Below are 18,371 nucleotides of genomic sequence, written 5' to 3' on the forward strand. Positions count from 1 at the left end.
CCATGCTGGGAAGCTCAGCCCTGTGGCACCTCTCTCCTCAGCCCCTCACTGCAGTCTTCAAAGGATGGTTGAGAATACAGGCCCTGGACTCCTGACCACCAGGGGAGCCACCTCCTAACAGTACAAGGCAGTATGAAGCCCAGTTCTAGGAGGGTGCTCAGGAGAGACACTGCAGACCACACCATGAAAGTACTCCAAGACAAAAAAAGTGAAGTTTATCTCTGTGAAGTCAATGAAAAGTACTCTAAATCCAACTATAAATTACTCTCTTTCCACTATCTTTTGGCTTAAAATCTCAGTCAAGTTTACTTCTGGGACCCAAACCTATGCAAGAACATCAGAAAGAAACGGCCATTTCCTCCCAGAAGAAGCCGCTTCTGAATTCTATTTCTGACTGTTGAGATACGAGCACATACCGTTTACTTAGTGTAGGGTGTTGCAGCAAATGCTTCAGCCAGGTCTTCCTTATCACACTTCGAAGTTCATGGTTATTGCGAGCTGACAACACACCAACTACCACATCATAGTGACCAGATTTCCACAGAGGAGATATTGCTGACTGATCTATAAGTAACAAATGACAAGTGAGTCATGTTTCACCTACTGTAAACTGAGTAGATACCATTAAAAAGTTTACTACAAATAAAACATGCTTACATTTGCAGAAAATATACAAAGAAAGTTTTTTAAAATTACTCATAAACCCACCATCCAGAAATACACATTATTAACATATTAGCATGTAGTTCTGTATCTCACATGTATGTATATATTCATGTCTGCACTGAAGAGTTTCAAAACAACGATGGCTGTAATAAGAATCAGTTGTGAAATAGTGCATAAACAGAATGGCGGCAAGAAAGTAAATTAGGCCACAGTTGGAACCCTGGCCCACACTGACTACAGAGATTTTCTGTTGGGTTTCGACACTGGCCTTCAACTCCATGGTGAGGTTCCTATTGTTTTCACAGCCTGCTGGGTAACAGGGTAGACAACTATACCTCCTGGGTAGAAGTTATTTAACTTCTTCTTTTTTTTTTTTTTTCTTTTTGGTTTCTTGAGACAGGGTCTCCCTGTAGCCACAGCTGGACTGGAACTCACTATAGACCAGGCTGGCCTTGCTTGATCTCACAGAGATCTGCCTGCCTCTGCCTGCTGGGATTAAAGGTGTGCACCACCACACTTGCCTAACTCCAATTTATTGGGCTTAATGTAGTTCAGCAGAGTTTACATTCTGATCTTTCTATTCATAACACCACTTCAAGTGTGGAATTAGTGATAAACAGATCACTAAATAGTATATTAATTAAATAAAAAAATCACAGCCCAGAAACACTGTTTCCCAGATAGCTACAATACAATGAAAGCTATTACTGGAACTACCTCTAAATGAGTCTAAATCTGGAACGTTTGCTTGTACAAAACTGCCAATGGATTTAGTAAGCATATCATAGTGACAGGAGGGAGGCAACCACAGCTAATACGCTGCATTACCTCAGCAAGAAGCTATTTAAATCCCTTGTGTCTCAGTTTCTTAATCAGATAAAACAGACACAAGAAGTTCTTTCTGATTGGAGAGCTGTTCAGCAGTTGCTGTTCTTATAGAGGACCCAAGGTCAGTTCCCAGCACCCACATTGGGTGGTCCACAACTGCCTGCAACTCCAGCTCCAGATCTGGATGTCCTCTTCTGGCCTCTACAGGTACCTGCACTCATGGCACATACATACACAGACACATTATTAACAATAAGCCTTAAAAATTTTTTTATTTTCTTTTTGTTTGTTCATTTTATTTTTGAGTCACATGTTGCCTGGGATGCCCAGACTACAAACTCTTATCTTCCTGCCTCCATCTCTGAAATGCTAGGACACTAGGCATGCACCATCACACCTGGCTATGAGTCTTTAAATGTTTGTATCTGTTTCAAAATATCTTTTTAAGGAGTAAAAGGCTGTAAAAGGGCAAAAATCACATTTAATCTGTGCCTCATTAACCTGACATCAGAAAACAAGGTTTCTACACACAAAAAAAAAATTTCAAAACTAATTTAAATGTCCCTTTGAGTGCCATAGGATTTCTAGTGTCTAATCATGACTCAAAATCTTCATGAAAAAAAATGTCAAGCTTACCCTTTCCTGGGTGTTACTTCTAGCTACTGCTTAGACTGTCTGCCTTCACTGGGACTGGTTTCACCTGGATTGTCTCCACTACTACCAAACAAAGTTCTTAAAAAGTAACCAAATGCAGCTGGGTATGATGGTGCACAACTTTAATCCCAGCAGGCAGAGGCAGGTGGATCTCTGTGAGTTCAAGGCCAGCCTGGTCTACATTGGGAGTTCCAAAAAAAAAAGAAGGTAATCAAATGCGCACAAAGACAATTATGTGGCACATGAAACTCCAAGGGCTATGGCTGTAATCAATTTTTTTAAAAAATATTTTATCATTTTTATTTTATGTGTATTGCCAGAATGTGAGCGCACCCCCGTGTCCCGCAATGCCGAAGAACTCAGAAGAGGGCTTTGGATTCCCCTGGAACTGGAGTTAAGGACGGTTCATAGCCACCATGTGGGTGCTGGGAATCGAGCCCGGGTCCTCTGCAAGAGAAGTCAGTGCTCTTAATCCCTGAGCCATCTCTCCAGCCCCACACTATTTTTTGATCTCATCCCACACCTCCCTGTCATGTCAATTCTCCTGCTTCTAATCCCCATCTAAGCTGCTTCTGCCCAACTGCTTTGCTTACACACATTTCTCTTTCCCTGCAAGGATCCAGGGTGTGTCCTGTCCATCCAGACACCCCTACTCCCAGGTTTACTACAATTAAGCTATGAAAACAGGTTTGTTCCATCACATGCTGTCATGTAAGAATAACTGTGTGAGTGTTCACTCAAGCACCTAGTTCTCTTTAGTAAATTAGAAAATTTTGTTCCACACTCTCATCACCCTGTCACAACACAAGTACAGGTTACAGTTTGATTCCATATCTAGACACAGGAAGGAAAAAAAGAAAGCTATGAGGTAAACATAAAAGGACAGTCATGAAGCCGGACATGGTGGTACATGCCTTTAATCCCAGCACTTGGGAGGCAGAGGCAGCAGCAGAGGCAGGTGGATCTCTTTGAGTTCAAGACCAGCCTGGTCTACATAGTGAGTTCCAGGACAGCTGGGGCTACAGGGAGACCCTGTTTCAAAAAGACCAAAAAAAAAAAAGACAGTCATGAAAGAAGGCGAATCATCAACAACCTCTGTAAAGAGAGCTTTAGCTTCATGAGGAATCAAGTTTAAATTAGAACTGCAAGACATTAGGGCTCTTCTACACTTAAACTGACAAATGCCTTCTGAAATGGCAGTACTGAATGACAGGTACTACAAGGGAAGGCTGACTGTCATCTCAAGAAAATGGCTGGTCTCCTTCATTACTGGTAGGAGTGTCATCTGGCAGTCTTCTCTAGGCATACTGGGAATATATACAGTACTTTCCAGAAGTAACTTCCATTTTCTAATAATTTAAACTTATCGCTGATACACTCAAGGATCTCTGTTCATCACAGTACCACTTATAATATTGAAAATCTGAAAGACACAAAAACATACAAATAAGGGACTGGTTATGTGATATATGGTGCATCTATGACAGAATACTATGCTGATGCACAATTAAGTATCATTCTACAACAAATTCAGATAAGCAGACTGTGACATGCTACATGGCTCCATTTATAAAAAGTACAGAAACAGTCAAAATTCTCTCTTGGACACTGTGACTATGGTTAGCCATTTGGCAGAGACAGGGGAGCCGATAAGGGTGCTTTGGAGGTACGATCTTTTTGTATGTGTAAGTGCATACATGTTGTGAATGCACATGCATGTGTGTGTATGAGGGTTTGTGGAGGTCAGAGACCAACATTTCATTCCTCAGATTCTGTATCTGCCCCCCCCCACCCCAGGTAGGCTGTTTCACTTTTACCTGGAACTCATTGTTTGGGCGAGGCTGGCTGGCCAGTGAGCAACAGGGACCTACCCATCTCTTCAGTGCTGGATTACAAATGTGCACCACCATGCCTGGCTTTTTTTTGTGTTAAGTACCTGCGGTCGAACTCAGGTCCCTGTGCTTGTTGCAAGACCAATATTTTACCAACTGAGCTAGCTCCCCAGCTGCACAATTTTCCTTTTTAAAATTTAATTGCTTATTAGTTGAATGTTCAGCTTGTGAAAATATATCAAGCTGCAGTTATATATCTGAAAAGAAATGTGTATGATACATCAAAAACATTTTTAAAATGTTCATTTTTTTCCAACCATGTATTATATGTAATCCAGAAGTATATACCATTTTTTCTTTTTTCTAAAATGTTTTATTTATTGTTTTTATTTTATGTTATGTGTGTATTGCCTGCATGTAGGTAAGTGCACCCGTGTCGTGCAATGCCCGCAGAGGACAGAAGGGGCTGCCGGATCCCCTGGAACTGGTGTTATGGACAGTTGTTAGCTGCCATGTGGGTGCTGGGATTCGAACCCGGGTCTTCTGCAAGAACTGTGTTCTTAACTGCTGAGTTTTGTGTTATGAGTATACTGCCTGCATGTAAGTGCACCCATGTTGTGCAATGCCCGCAGGTCAGAAGAGGGCGTTAGATTCCCCTGGAACTGGAGTTACTGAAGTTGTTAGCCACCATGCGGGTGCTGGGAATGGAAACTGGGCCCTTTGGAAGAACACTCAGTGCTCTTAACTGCTAAGCCATTACTCCAGCCCCTTTTCTTTCTTTTAAAAATAATTTCAGGCCAGGCGTGGTGGTGCACACCTTTAATCCCAGCACTCAGGAGGCAGAGGCAGGCGGATTTCTGTGAGTTCAAGGCCAGCCTGGTCTACATAGTGAGTTCCAGGACAGCTTGGGGCTACAGGGAGACCCTGTTTCAAAACGACCAAAATAAATAAATAAATAAATAAATAAATAAATAAATAAATAAAACTTTTTCTTCACAGAATTTATCTTTATTTTGTGTATGAGTCTACTGCCTACATATAAGTGCACCATGTTATGAAATGCCCCCAGAGGTCAGAAGAGGACATAGGATCCCCTGGAACTGGAGTTATGGACGGTTGTTAGCTGCCATGTGGGTACGAGGAATCAAACTCAGGTCCTCTGCAAGAGCAGTCAGTGCTCTTAACTGCTGAGCCCACTCTCCAGCCCTGCTTCCCTTTTTAAAAAAAAATATTGGGGCTGGAGAGACGGTTCAGTGGTTAAGAACACTGGTTGTTCTTTCAGAAGACCTGGGTTTGAATCCCAGCACCCACATGGCAGCTAATAACTGTCCGTAACTCCAGTCCCAGGGGCTCCGATGGCCTCTTCTGTCCTCCTCGGGTATTGCATGACACGGGTGTACTTACCTACATGCAGACAACACACTCATACATATTTAAAAAAAAAAAGAAAAGAAAAATATTTAAATCATAAGGTCATTATGGCATGTAAGCAGACCTGTAGGTGGAAAAATCATTTGAATCTTCTCAGTTTTATTCTCCTGATTCATTGATTCAAATTGCTAAGCATTTCTTTTCTAAAAAATTATTTTGACTTATTTTTATTTTATGGGTATTTGTGCTTTGCCTGTATGTAAGTGCACCACATGTGTGTAATGCATGCAGACTGTGTCAGATACCTCAGAACTGGAGTTACAGATGGCTGTTAGCTGCCATGTGGGGTGCTGGGAACTGAGCTTGAGTCCTCTGCAAGAGCAGTACATGCTCTTAACTGCTGAGCCATCTCTCTAGGCACTGATGAGCATTCATACCCACTGTGCTAGATGGCACAAGCCCAGCAATGAACAAGATCTCCATAATGTCAAGAATAGCTCACAATCCCAAGCAAGCGCCCAAAGAGCAGTGACTGTTTCTTTTAATACTCAATACTTCTGAGTGTGCCAACCTGCTGAGCTTTGCACTGTGTGGACATTAAAGTCTAAGGGAGTTGACCTCAGAACTGATTGCTCAAAATAAGTCCAAGGAGTCAAGAAGAAAAATCTTCATATGTGTGCCCTTGGATGACATCACTCATGAACAGGCAGAAAATCTTGAAAAGGAGGAAAACATAAGAGCCCAGCACAGATCTGCTGAGATAGTCATCAACGCACAGTGTGACCGTACTATAGTGTGCTCTCGTCAACTTCAAAGAACCCTCCTAAATGTCACACTGGCACAGGCTTCAGCACCTTCTTACTGCCCCTCCTCTCCAAAATTCCTGGAGCATTTATCATGAACCAGGCACTACGATTGGTGTTTCCTTATGTGAACCTTTACAGTAACCCTAGGAGATCACCATTTTACAAATGTGGAAAGTTAAGCCTGGAGATACAACTGTCATACAGCACAGACGGATCACTTTCAAAGAACCAGCCCTGGAAGAAACTGGACATCAAGCTCTATTTGTCTTTGGTCTGCTTGCCCTGTGCAGACACGGTGGACCTGGCATCCAGCCCAACACCTAGTGATAAGCGCCTTCCCTTTCCAGTTCTGGCTCCCTTCTTTCCAAATATCTTACTCAGAGAAGCCATTCCTCAATCACCTCATCTTTAAAATATTTTGTTATTTTTATGTGTATGAGTGCATTGACTGCATATATGAGACTGCACCCGTGTCATGCGATGCCATGGAGGTCAGAAGAGGGTTTCAGAGTCCCCTGGAACTGGAGTTAAGGACGGTTTACAGCTGCCATGTGGGTGCTGGGAATTGAACCCAGGTCATCTGCAAGAGCAGTCAGTGCTCTTAACTGCTGAGCCATCTCTCCAGCCCCCAATCACTTCATCTTTTATATTAACATGGCATAATTTCTGCTAAGGCATTACCCCAAACTAGTGTTGTGACCCAGTCATCCTCTACATTCCTGGTCCATTTTCCTGCCTCTCTGTGCCCCAGGCATGCTGTGTTTCACAGGAGCACTGCTGCTTCTTCACCAGTAGTTTTCCCTGACAGGTTAAAATCGTTTAAAGTGAGCCACCACGTTAGAAAAGTTGCTAATCTTGGTACTGACTCACTTCCCTCAGGCCCTTGCTTCACAGAGGTCTTCTCTGACCTCTGTGTTTAAAAGAGCAGCCCATCATTCTCTACCTTTTATACACCGCTTCAGTTTTCCTTCATTATACTCACCATCCCCATGACATTTACATTTATATGCTTATGCTGTTTTCCCTTCTAAATGGTTACCACCAGGACAGCAGGCACTTTATCTTCATTACTGTGCTAATTCCATACCTACAACAGGAGCCCAACGTTTGCTGAACCAATTGTCAGCCAGGAGGGCCTTTCTAATATTCAGTGATAGTAAATCTCCCTTTAAAAAAAAACAGGGCTACTGAGATGGTTCACTGGGTAAAGAAAGACACTTGCCATCACCCTGATGATTTGAGGTTGCTCTCCAGAACCCACAAGATGGAAGGAAAGACTCGACTCTCCAAGTTGTCTTCTGAAGTTGTTCTCTGCTGGATTCTGTGTGTGCTCGCATACACAGATAAATAAACGTTAAAAAATAAAAAAATCCCTGACTTAATGGGACTGGAGATGGACAGAGAAGCAGATGACACAACAAAAGTAAATCTTAAAATGTTAATTCAAGAGAAAAATACTTAGCAAAATCTCAGGTTTTAGGCCTAATGTATGAGTTCAAAATGTAAAATGCCCAAATGTTTTAAATATTGTGACAGCAAAATAGGAAAAGGACTTGTGGGAAGTTTTTACAATCAGAATACTTCTGTTTTTGTTTTTGAAAGTGCCAAGTGAGCACACTGGACTAGGAATCTGTCTGGCTTTAGATTAAAATATCCTACTGATTAACCAGATTCTAGTATCGACTCAAAATTAAAAAAACAATATTTTATTATTTTTATGTGTTTTAAGTATATTGCCTACATGTAAGTACAGCCATGTTGTACAATGTGCCCAGAAGTCAGAAGGCATTAGATTGTTAGCCACCCTGTGGATGCTGGGACAGGAACCCAGGTCCTCTGCAAGAGCGGCCAGTGCTCTTGAACTGCTGAGCCATCACCCCAGGCCCTCAAAACTAACTTTTATAACTAGTATTGATCATGTTTAGTTTACTCGTTTCCTTAATCTAAGAGATAAAAGCATCATCCAAACTCTAAAAGGACAGGAGGAATCTGCTTCAAACTACAAAAACCTCTTGCAGGCTTACTGAGATAGCTCAAAGGCACGGTTTGCTGTGTTGAACGTCAAACTTGTTAATGTTAGGGTCATAAATAATCTATGTTGGCTCTGCAAGTAGATTCCCTTACCTCACTCAATTAAACAACAACAACAAAACCTCTATAAAACACAAACCCAACAGGTGTTAGTTAGGTTACAGCATTTTATATGTAATACATATGTTTTCTCATCGAGTTTGTAAAAACCTCAACCTATTTAAGCAGGTTAAAAAGCACTGTAATGGTGTACTTTCATTGTATCACTTAAATCCACAGTTCATTACCTTCAGGTCACACAAATAACCTTTCAAAAAGCTGGTGGTTTAATAGAAGAGCTCATTAGTAAAATAACTCCAACTCTCCTAACAGTGAGACGGTTTTGAAGACTGCTAAATACTTTGTAACACTCAAGAGCCATATACCGATCCGTAAAGAGTTTTTTAAACTTTCGGAAAAGCAAACAGCTGTTTGGTGACGCGTTAAAAAAAAAAAAAAAAAGTAGTTTAAAAAATAACTAAGCAGTTAAAAAGTTCAACGATCATGGCCCTATCTTTAAAATAGCTCTCTAGGTCGCTCTATAAGCTCTCGGGGAAACCTTGAAAAAGAAACACAGCGGACCCTCGGGTAGTGTTCAGGGTACACTGGGTGGTACTCAAAGAGAGCAAAAGCAGTGCCTGGCTGTGACGCGAACGAGAACACAGATTTCCACCAGCGAAGAAGTTAAGAACAAATGCACGCGAGTTGCGGAAGAATCCGGCACCCACCCTCCTTCATTAGCGAACCGGAGACCCCCATGTCCATCATTAGCGAGCCGGGGACCCCCATGTCCATCATAAGCGAGCCGAGCCCGACGGCCAAGTCGACTCACAGCTGTGCCCATTTGTTCGGCCACACGAGCGCCAGCCCCGTGGCCAGAGGTGCAGCGCGGCCCCGAGCACGCACGGGCACAGCAGCACCAGCCAGCTTCGCATTGGCCGCCCCAACCCGCACCACCCCGCACCCCCGCCCCGCTTCCCCGCGTCCCGGCTGAGGGCGAGCGGATTCGCGAGCACCCAGCCCCACGGTCGGCGCCGACGCTCCCGCGACCACTCTGCCGCGCCGGCGCCGGGAACCGTCCCCTCCACCCGCGCAGCTCTAGCCCACGCCTCAGGTCCAGCCGACCAAGGGAGGCGGCCGAAGCCCCGCCCTCACACCGCGGCCGTCCTACCGGCTCCGCCCACCTGGCTCTCGCTCCGCCCTTCAGTTCCCGTACCCGCCCGCGCCCGCCAGCCGGCTTGCTGGGAATTGAAGTCCGACGCTGAACCCAGGCAGGAGGCGCACCTAGGATTCCAGACACCAGAAACTACATCTCCCATGGATCCAAGCACGCTCGGTCAAGCGGCGACGCGAGGCGAAGCGCGAGGCACACGGAGCATGCGCATTCGTCCTCGCGCGTGTGCTCCCCCTAGCGGGTGAGGTGAGCACTGCGCTTCCGGAGTCTGCACCTCCCTCCCGAAGTTGCCATCTTCTGGTCAACTCTGTGAAGAAAATGCTTGGTGGTTTTGTAGGGTGGTTTTGTGGTGTGTAGGTTTTTAAATTAGAAAGTCTCTTTTGGCTAATGGATGTATAAAAGCTACATGCCAGGGGCTGGAGAGATGGCTCAGTGGTTAAGAGCACTGGCTGCTCTTGTAGAGGACCTGGGTTTGAATCCCAGCACCCACAAGGCAGCTAACAACTGGCCATAACTCCAGTTCCAGGGGATCCAACACCCTCTTCTGACCTCCGGGGGCATTGCACTACACGGGTGCACTTACGTACATGCAGACAATACACTCATACACATAAAATAAAAATAATAAAATATTTGTTTTAAAAAGCTACATGCCTAAGTTGCTTATACAATTGTATATACTTAACTCATGGTGTCAGAAAAAAAAAAAAATCTTTTAAAAGGGATTTGCATGATAAAATATAGTTTTAAAAAAGCGACAGGCATATGTTGTTTTATCAATTATATATTTTGAATGCACGGTAGAAAAAAAAAAAAAAAATCTTTTAAAAGGGATTTGCATGACCCAGGGGTGGAGCTCAGTGGTAGAGCATTTGTCTACCAGTGAGAGGCCTTGGGTTGATGCCCAGCACTTGAAGAAAGGGGAAGAGATTTGTATATTTGTTATCTATTACAAATCCAAAACACATAATGTAAAACACCATTTTAATTGAACTTGACAGTTCCAAAACTACAGTAATTTGGTTTCCAGAACTAAACAAACTTGTTTCCCTAAGTCCTTGCTTTTCCTACTCTGTCTGCTCCTGGCAGGGGTACTCCCAGCATTGGCCATCCTGGAGAGACAGTTAGCTATCACCTGACAGTCTTAAATTCATTGCTCCTTGGTTATACCTAGAAGTGGCCAACTGGAGGCCAAAAAAGGGAACTTTTCATTCTTCCTACCCCATTTTCTGCCCTATAAGTACCCTAAGGCCTGTAACCGAGAGCCTCTGCAGGTTTTACTCAGGAAGAAAAATCTGTACGCAGTTGAGTCTCTTGTTTCCTTGTCTCTTTCCTTACTATCACCTTACAAGAACAATCATTTACTGCCGATTTCTGCAGGTCTGAAATTTGGGAGTGTGTGTAGGGGATTAAAAGCTTAGAATTCCTTGTCATAACCCAAAAGTTTTACAGGGTTTGAAAGAAAAGTCTAATATTTAATGTTTCTTAGAGCAAGGACCATTGGGAGTCCTCCTGTGTGTTGTCTACTGCAGCATGCCATACAAATTTAAGAACATACTACTGTTTCTTAACACTCTGGGGAGACTACAGAACCCCTGAAGACAGAATTGAACACTTTTTCCTTTTTATGGGAAACAAAAGACTGATCATATGACTCTTTGGCAAATGTCACCCAGATCTGCATACGCCTTTCCTATATACTACATACATAATACAACAAGGAATGAGAATAATTTCTGCAAATTTCTTCAAAACCCTTTTTTTTTTTTTTTTTTTTAACAGGACTGGAGAGATGGCTCATCAGTTAAGAGCACTGGCTGCTCTTGCAGCAGTCCAAAGTTCAGTTCCCAGCACCCACATTGTGGCTAGCAACTGTCCATAACTCCAGTTCCAGGGGACCTGACGCCCTCTTCTGACCTCCTTGGGCATTGCACGACATGAGTGCCCTTATATACATGCAGGCAATGCACTCATATACATAAAATATTAAAAAATTTTACTATATATGTTTTCTTGAATTTTTGTGCATTTCACACAATACTTTTTTTGTTTCTTTTTGTTTTTTTGTGTGTGTTTTATCTCTTTTTGAGACAGGGTCACCCTGTAGCCCCAGCTGGCCTGGAACTTGCTATGTAGACAAGGCTGACCTCAATCTTATGAGCTAAGCCTGCCTCTGCCTCCCAAGTGCTGGAATTGAAGGCATGCAATATATTTTACCATATACAATATATACCATATACATACATATAAAATATATACAATATATTTTAACCAAAATTTAGACCCCCTCCCCTATCTGCACCCCCCATAGCTGCCCCCACCAGATTTCATGCATTCTGTCATATATGTTAAGGCCTATCAAGTCAAGTTTGTGTCCCCAGATGTCCCTTGGTGTGAGTTCATCTGCTGGAATCTGGTCAGCCTATCTAGCATCACTCCCTTAAAGATCAACTTTCCTTCATCCAGCAGCGATTTTTAAAATTTTCTTTAAAAACATTTTATGTATATGAGTCTTTTGCCTGCATGTATATAAATGTACCCTTGTCATGTAATGCTCTTGGGGGCCAGAAGAGGGCATCAGAGAGAACTAGAGTTATGGATGGTTAGCCACTATGTGGGTCCTGGGAACTGAACTTCGGACCTCTGCAAGAGCAGCCAGTGCTAACTGCTGAGTCATCTCTCCATCTCCTCTATAAATTTCTTGGTAGAAATTGCTGTCTTGCTGTCTACATTTTGATTAGAGTTGTCAAAAGAGCCATAATTGGTTGTCACAAAGAGTATATATGTCCTCAAGGAAGGTAGTAATGACCTCTTGACATCCATACATTTTCATTTTGTGAATAAAGAATTGGACCTAGGCATGGTGGCACACACCTGTCCTCCTAGCACTGAGGAGGTTGAGGCCGGAGAGTCAAGAGTTTGAGGCCAATCTCAAAAACCAAAATGGAAGGTAATGAGTTAGCTCCAAAAGAGGAATTATCCCTAATTTTGGCAGATTGATTCATTTGATATACTTATTGAGCATCTATTAGGTGCCAGGCACTTTCATTGGTATTTTCAATACATGCATGACAGAGCCCTGTCTGGTGATGTAGGTGAGGTGCAGACTGTAAACAAGAAATACATTTGGCCAGCATCTTAGAAGATCATTAGTGCTATGGAAAACATGAAGGCAGAACAGAATAAGGGAATTATGAGACTGAAAGTGTAAGACTGAAGAGAGCACAACGCAGTGTTAAATAGCAGTACCGGGGTTGAGATTAGCTCAGTGGTAGAGTGCTTGCTTAGCAAGTGCAAGGCCCTGGGTTCAGTCTTCAGCTCTGAGGGAAAAAAAAGACAAAATAATAAATAGCAGTATTTAAACAACTCAGTTATAATGAATGCTAAAGCTAGGCATCAATGTCATCCTAACATATGGAAGGAATAAAATGTTAAAACCCTAGTGATGATATAAGCAGTCCGTGCAGTCCAGGTGCTCATGATTTTATGATGCGGACAAGTTAACAGGTGATTAGACTTATGCAGATACAAACTAGGATGCCTGTCACCCTGATTGCCTTTGATCAGCGTCTCAGAAATGAATGCCCAGGGTGCAGGGGCAGCATAAAGCAGCAGGTATTTGATTTGGGTCAAGACTTGCCAGAGGGGGGCTCGTCCTTGAATATACAGTATAGTATAGAACAGAAATCAACACATATAGTTACAGATGGGAAGTGACATTAAAGGGCATTCTAGGTAAAAAAGAAACAGCAACAAAACCCCTTTGAGACAGTGAGTACATGTTTGGGAGGCACATATAAGCAGCTTGGTATGACCTTAATGCAAGTGGGAATATGGAATGATGAAGAGGGGCACAGAAGGCGGAAGACAGAGCTCATTTTTATTTTTTAAATTTTATTATTTTTATTTTATGTGTACACATGTATTGCCTGCATGTGTGTAAGGGCACTGTGCCATGCAGTGCCCGTGGGGGTCAGAAGAGGGCATTGTAGCCCCTGGAACAGGAGTTATGGACAGTTGTTAGCCGCCATGGTGGCTGTTAGCTTCCCTGTGGCTGCTGGGAACTGAACCCAGGTCCTCTGCAAGAGCAGCCAGTGCTCTTAACCACAGAGCCATCTCTCCAATCCCCAGATTTCTTTTTCTGTGTAGTTGAGGATCACAAGCACTAGCTTCCTGTGGTGCCTCCACTCACGGCAGTTCTAGACCATGGCCCCTTCTGCTTTGATGCCTCCAGTCAGGGACACTGTTCCTCCCCTTGTCTGCCCAGTTGCAGCTAAGACTTTGCTCCCAAGGTTAGCATGCTATGAAGAATTTAGCCTAACAAAGTACAGAAAGGAAAATTTAAAGTAGTTAATGAAATAAAACTGCTCGTAGGATCTACCACCTGCTGTTTCCCTGTTGACAGTCTCTAGCCTTAGGTGTATTTCCATGTCCCAGGGCCTGCTGGCTTCCTCCTTGGGAGGGTCACTCACTGGTTCTCATTCAGTACGTTTGCTACCAAGAACAGAGAAGAGGAGAAAGAAGGAAGGGAAGAGGAAGGGAGGGAGAGAAAGCGGGGGACCTCCTTTCTTTTCCGGTTTGTTCTTGGCATGTAATGTAGTCAGACTGACCTTAAACTCAGGGTCTTCCTGCCTTGGCTTTCCAGATGCTGGGATTACAGACAAGTGCTACCACACCTGGCTCCAATTCTGATTCTTTGTCATTAATGTTTCTCTTACCCCTCAGTGTATCGCTTTCTTCATTAAGGAAATCATCTTGTTTGGTTATTCAACATTTTGTTTACTTAATTATTGTTGTTGTTAATGGCTGGGAAGCCTTCAAAAGCATCCAGACATCTTTTCAAGGGTTCCAGATATCCTTTGCTCAAGTACCTTCTTCCCTAGCCTCGTGAGCATTCAGATGATTACTCTCTGTGTTCTGTAGGCAATAGTGAATTCCCTGGGGTAGATGCCTGTGAGCTTATGACCGCTGCCGCCTTTTCCCCAGCAGATGCAGTTATTTACACCTCAGTCTGAAGCGTCCTGTTTCTTGGGTAGTTTGACTAGGATTCTAGAAAAGAGTACAAACTCTTCAGCGTCCACAGAAAGTGGCTTAGGGCAAGGAGACTATGTAAGAGGAAAGGGTGAGTGGCGAGAACAGCGGGGGGCGTCAGAGAGCTAGACTCCAACGAGACAGGGTAGAACTCGCTTTAAGGGTTTGGGCTTTTGCTCTGAAATGAATGGGAATGATCACTACACGGGCTTTGAGCAGAGTCACATAATCCAACCTGTTTCGGCAGGATCACCCACGGCTGAACTGGGAACTGACTGGCAGAGGGTGGGTGAGTCTACCGGGGGCAGTAGATGCGGAAGTGGAGGTTGTTATACCCCAAGACAAGCTGCAGTAATGACGGCCACCTTGAAGAAGATGCAGTGGAGCCCAGATGGGTGCTAGGACCAGCCAGCCTGGGGCAGGGAGTCTGCAGGCCCTGGGGTGCATCTTCTACCCAGGATGGAGCCTTGCCTGCTGCGTGCAGAGCCCAGTCTCTTGGGAATTGACTGGAGGCGGCTGCCTTGCCAGGAACAGTCTCTTCCCCTGAGGTCACCCGTGTCCTGTGACTGGATGAACAGGGATGGAAGGACTGGGGGCAACTCCGAAGGGTCATCCTGTGGCTCCGTAGTCTAACTTCTTCCTCAGCTCTGTTGTGCTTCCCCACACTTTGGACGTGGTCTCCCAGAAGTATGTATCAGTGTCAGGAAACCCAGCCCAAGACCAGGAATCTGATGGCGCTTCTCAGCATAAAACTGCAGTTTTATCATGAAAACTCAACGCACCATGACTGTTCTGGGAACATGATGCGTATAGTTTCTTGGGTTTTGGTGGTTTTTCTAAAATCTTTTTTCTGGGGGAGGGGTCTTTTTGAGACAGGGTCTTCCTATAGCCCCAACTGGCTTCCTATAGCCCCAACTGTAGACCAGGCTGGCCTTGAACTCACAGAGATCCACCTGCCTCTGCCTCCCAAGTGCTGTTAAATTTATTTTTAAAGACAGGGTCTTGCTATGTTGCCTGAGCTGGCCTGAAATACATAGCCCAGGCTCGCCTTGAATTCCTCCTCCTCCTGGATTACAGGAGTGTGCCCCTGCAGCTGGCTCAGGTGGCTGGCTCATGCAAGCACACAAGCCCATTCTTGCTCCTTTAGCCTTTCCTTCAGATAGCTTGTAACTTACATGTATCAGTGAATAAATGGCCTTTTCAATGAGCTTTTCCTTCTCCTCCAACTTAAGGTCTGTCCTCCGCCACACCTAACCTCCATCAGTCCAGCTCTCTTCCTGTCACTCATTTATGGTTTCATGATTACTGTGCACAGACAGGGCAGAAGCTTTTCCCTCTTCATCTTGTATCCCAGTACTTAGAGTGGCAACTGGCACTTTCTAGGTGTTTCATAAATATTTACTGAATAACTGATTGAGTTGAATGAATGAATTTGGGATTCCTCAGTTGATTGTTGTAGAACTCATGGGTTGAGGTTATAGTCTGAAGAGCAAAGCTGAACAGAGACCCCAAGATTTATGTGTGAGAAGATTCCATTACATGGTAGGTAAACAGATGAGTGTGTCATGGAAGACAAGAACCAAGAAGGGGCAGACAGCAGTGTCCAAGGCTGAACACATGGAGCAGGATAGGGACAGAGGAGTCTCTACCAATGGACAGTGGAGTTCTTAGGGCAGAAGGGCAGGGCCTTGAAGGGGAGCAGTGAATAAGGATTGTGAAGCAGCAAAGTATACATTATTATTTCAAGAAACTGAGCTGTGAAGTTCAGGAAGGATGAGAGCTAGAATGCGGATCTCTGCATGCTTGGGGGAGAGAGCCACACCTGACTTGAGCAAGCATGAGGACCTGAGTTCAATCCCCAGAACCCACATAAAAAGCCAGGTTCATCTGTGTAACCTCTGTGATGGGAGGGTAGAGACTGGAAGATTGCTGGGGTTCATTCATTGGCCAGCCAGGCTAGCTGAATTGGCAAGCTCTAGGCTCAACGAGTGGCTGTCTCAAAAAAACAAAGTGAAGCGTGATAGAGGAAGACATACTGTCCACACCCACCCACACCCACCCCTACACACATGTGCACTTACATGTGTACATCCACACATAAACACATGTAATGCTGTATGGAGAGAAGTGATAACAGCCATCTAATTTATTATCAGAATAAGGGGTTTGAGAAAGAAAGGGAGCTGGACAAATGCTAAGTAAGACAGATGCCAAGACAACAGATTTTCTGCAGTCCAGGACACGTGACTATCCTATCCTGACAGGACTCAGGTTTCTGTCATTTCTCTTTGAACATAGTGGTTATTTTTTCCATCTGTGTGGAGAAATTAAAAGGCAACCAAGGTCGGCAAAGGTTAGTCAGCCATAGGTATAAGTCCAAAACAGGAGATCTCAACTTGGACTTTACTTTGGAAAAATGAAAATTTTATGTTTTTATATAAAGTAATATGTCTACTGGTTCTCAAAGAGAAAAAAAATTTTCACAATTATAAAAGAGGTTGGTTGCATGTTGTATTTGCACTCTGAGTCATTTTGCCTTTAAAAAGGTATAATTCTGTCTTTATCTTTTCTTTTCCTCTTTTTTCCAGTGCTTTATTGCACTCAGAGCCTGGTGCATAGTAAGCAAGCACACTATCACAGCCTCTGCCTTCATTTACTCATTTACATTATTTAAATACACAAAATAATTTATATTCATTTTCTTCCTTCAGTTTCTGTACGTGCACATATTTCTTACTCATGATATATATATACACATATATGTATTTTTCAATTAAGTCCAGTTTCAAAAGAAACTAGAGAACTTTGCTACTCAAGATTGTAAATTCTTTAAACTTTTGAACGTGACAAGAAATGCCTTGTTATCAAAGAGGGAGCTGAAGGGCTGGAGAAATTTACAGTTGGTAAAGTGCTTGCTGCATAAGCATAAAGACCTGAGTTTGGATCCCCAGTATCCATGTAAAAGCTGGGCACAAAGGCATGTATCTGTAATTCCAGAGCTTGGGAGGCAGAGACAGGTAGATCTTTAAAGACTGCTGGCTGTCAACTTAGGCAAATCCATACCATGAGCTCCAAGTTCAGTTGGACCCTGTTTCAAAAGAAAAGAAAAAGAGGTGGGAGGTGATTGAGGAAGACACCCACTGTTGATGTCTGACTTCTACACGCATGTGCACCCCATCTCAAACACAATCTCCCCACCCTCCACTTGCCTACCTCCATATACACTTAAGATAGAGCTTGGCATGGTGGTACATGCCTGAAGTCCTAGCACTCGGGGGGCCGAAGCAGGGAGATCTTCTTGGTTTGGACACAAATCTCAGCCACATAATAAATTCAAAGCCAGTGTGGGCTACATAATGAGCCCTTGTCTCAAAAAATAGAAACAAAACAAACACCTAAAGACAACAACAACAACAAAACAAACAGCTAGAAAAGTCCAAATATGACAATATTTACAAATTGGGAGTGATGGAGTCTGGCATGGTGGCACATTCCTGCAAAACCAGCTGCATGGGCGTCAGAGACAGGGGAACTATGAGTTCAAAGTCAGCTGGGGCTACATAGTAAGTAAGACCCTGTGTCAAAAGAAGAAAAAAAGAAAGTGAGGAGAGAGGAGAGAGAACACACATTATTCAGGAAGTCTTGGAAAGAATCTAATTGCCATGGAATTCAAAATTCAGAAACCTCTGTAAAGAAAAAAACAGAATCAAAACATTCTCTGTAGCTCCATTAGAGTCTTGGAGTTCAAAATTTAGATCTGCGTATGTCCCCCTGAGCAAGGAAATAGTCTTTTCATTGCAGTTCAGCTTCCTAATGTGTGGAACACACTTCTTAGAGTTGTTTTGAATGTTAAAGGAGGAACCGGAGAGGCAAAGTCTATAAATGCTAATTTCCTTCTCTAAACACGAATATGAACACATTTAAAGTTAGGTGTATGCT

At 43.5% G+C, this 18,371-nt stretch overlaps 1 protein-coding gene across 1 annotated transcript in view; it reads right to left on the reverse strand.

Annotated features, from left to right (window-relative positions):
- The window catches only part of B3galnt2 (beta-1,3-N-acetylgalactosaminyltransferase 2), a 52,740-nt gene extending 43,373 nt beyond the window's left edge, over positions 1-9,367 (reverse strand). The window contains exons 1-4 of the mRNA XM_017801645.2: positions 9,096-9,367; positions 7,415-7,439; positions 1,655-1,674; positions 417-564 (exon numbers count right to left, since the gene is read on the reverse strand). Of these exons, the coding sequence (XP_017657134.2) occupies positions 417-564; positions 1,655-1,674; positions 7,415-7,439; positions 9,096-9,162 (260 nt within the window). The 5' untranslated portion in view covers positions 9,163-9,367. The remainder of the gene's footprint in view (positions 1-416; positions 565-1,654; positions 1,675-7,414; positions 7,440-9,095) is intronic.
- Positions 9,368-18,371: the final 9,004 nt, after the last annotated feature.

Source organism: Nannospalax galili, unplaced genomic scaffold, assembly GCF_000622305.1.
Source record: "Nannospalax galili isolate Female #2095 unplaced genomic scaffold, S.galili_v1.0 scaffold1463, whole genome shotgun sequence".
Lineage (NCBI taxonomy): Eukaryota > Metazoa > Chordata > Mammalia > Rodentia > Spalacidae > Nannospalax > Nannospalax galili.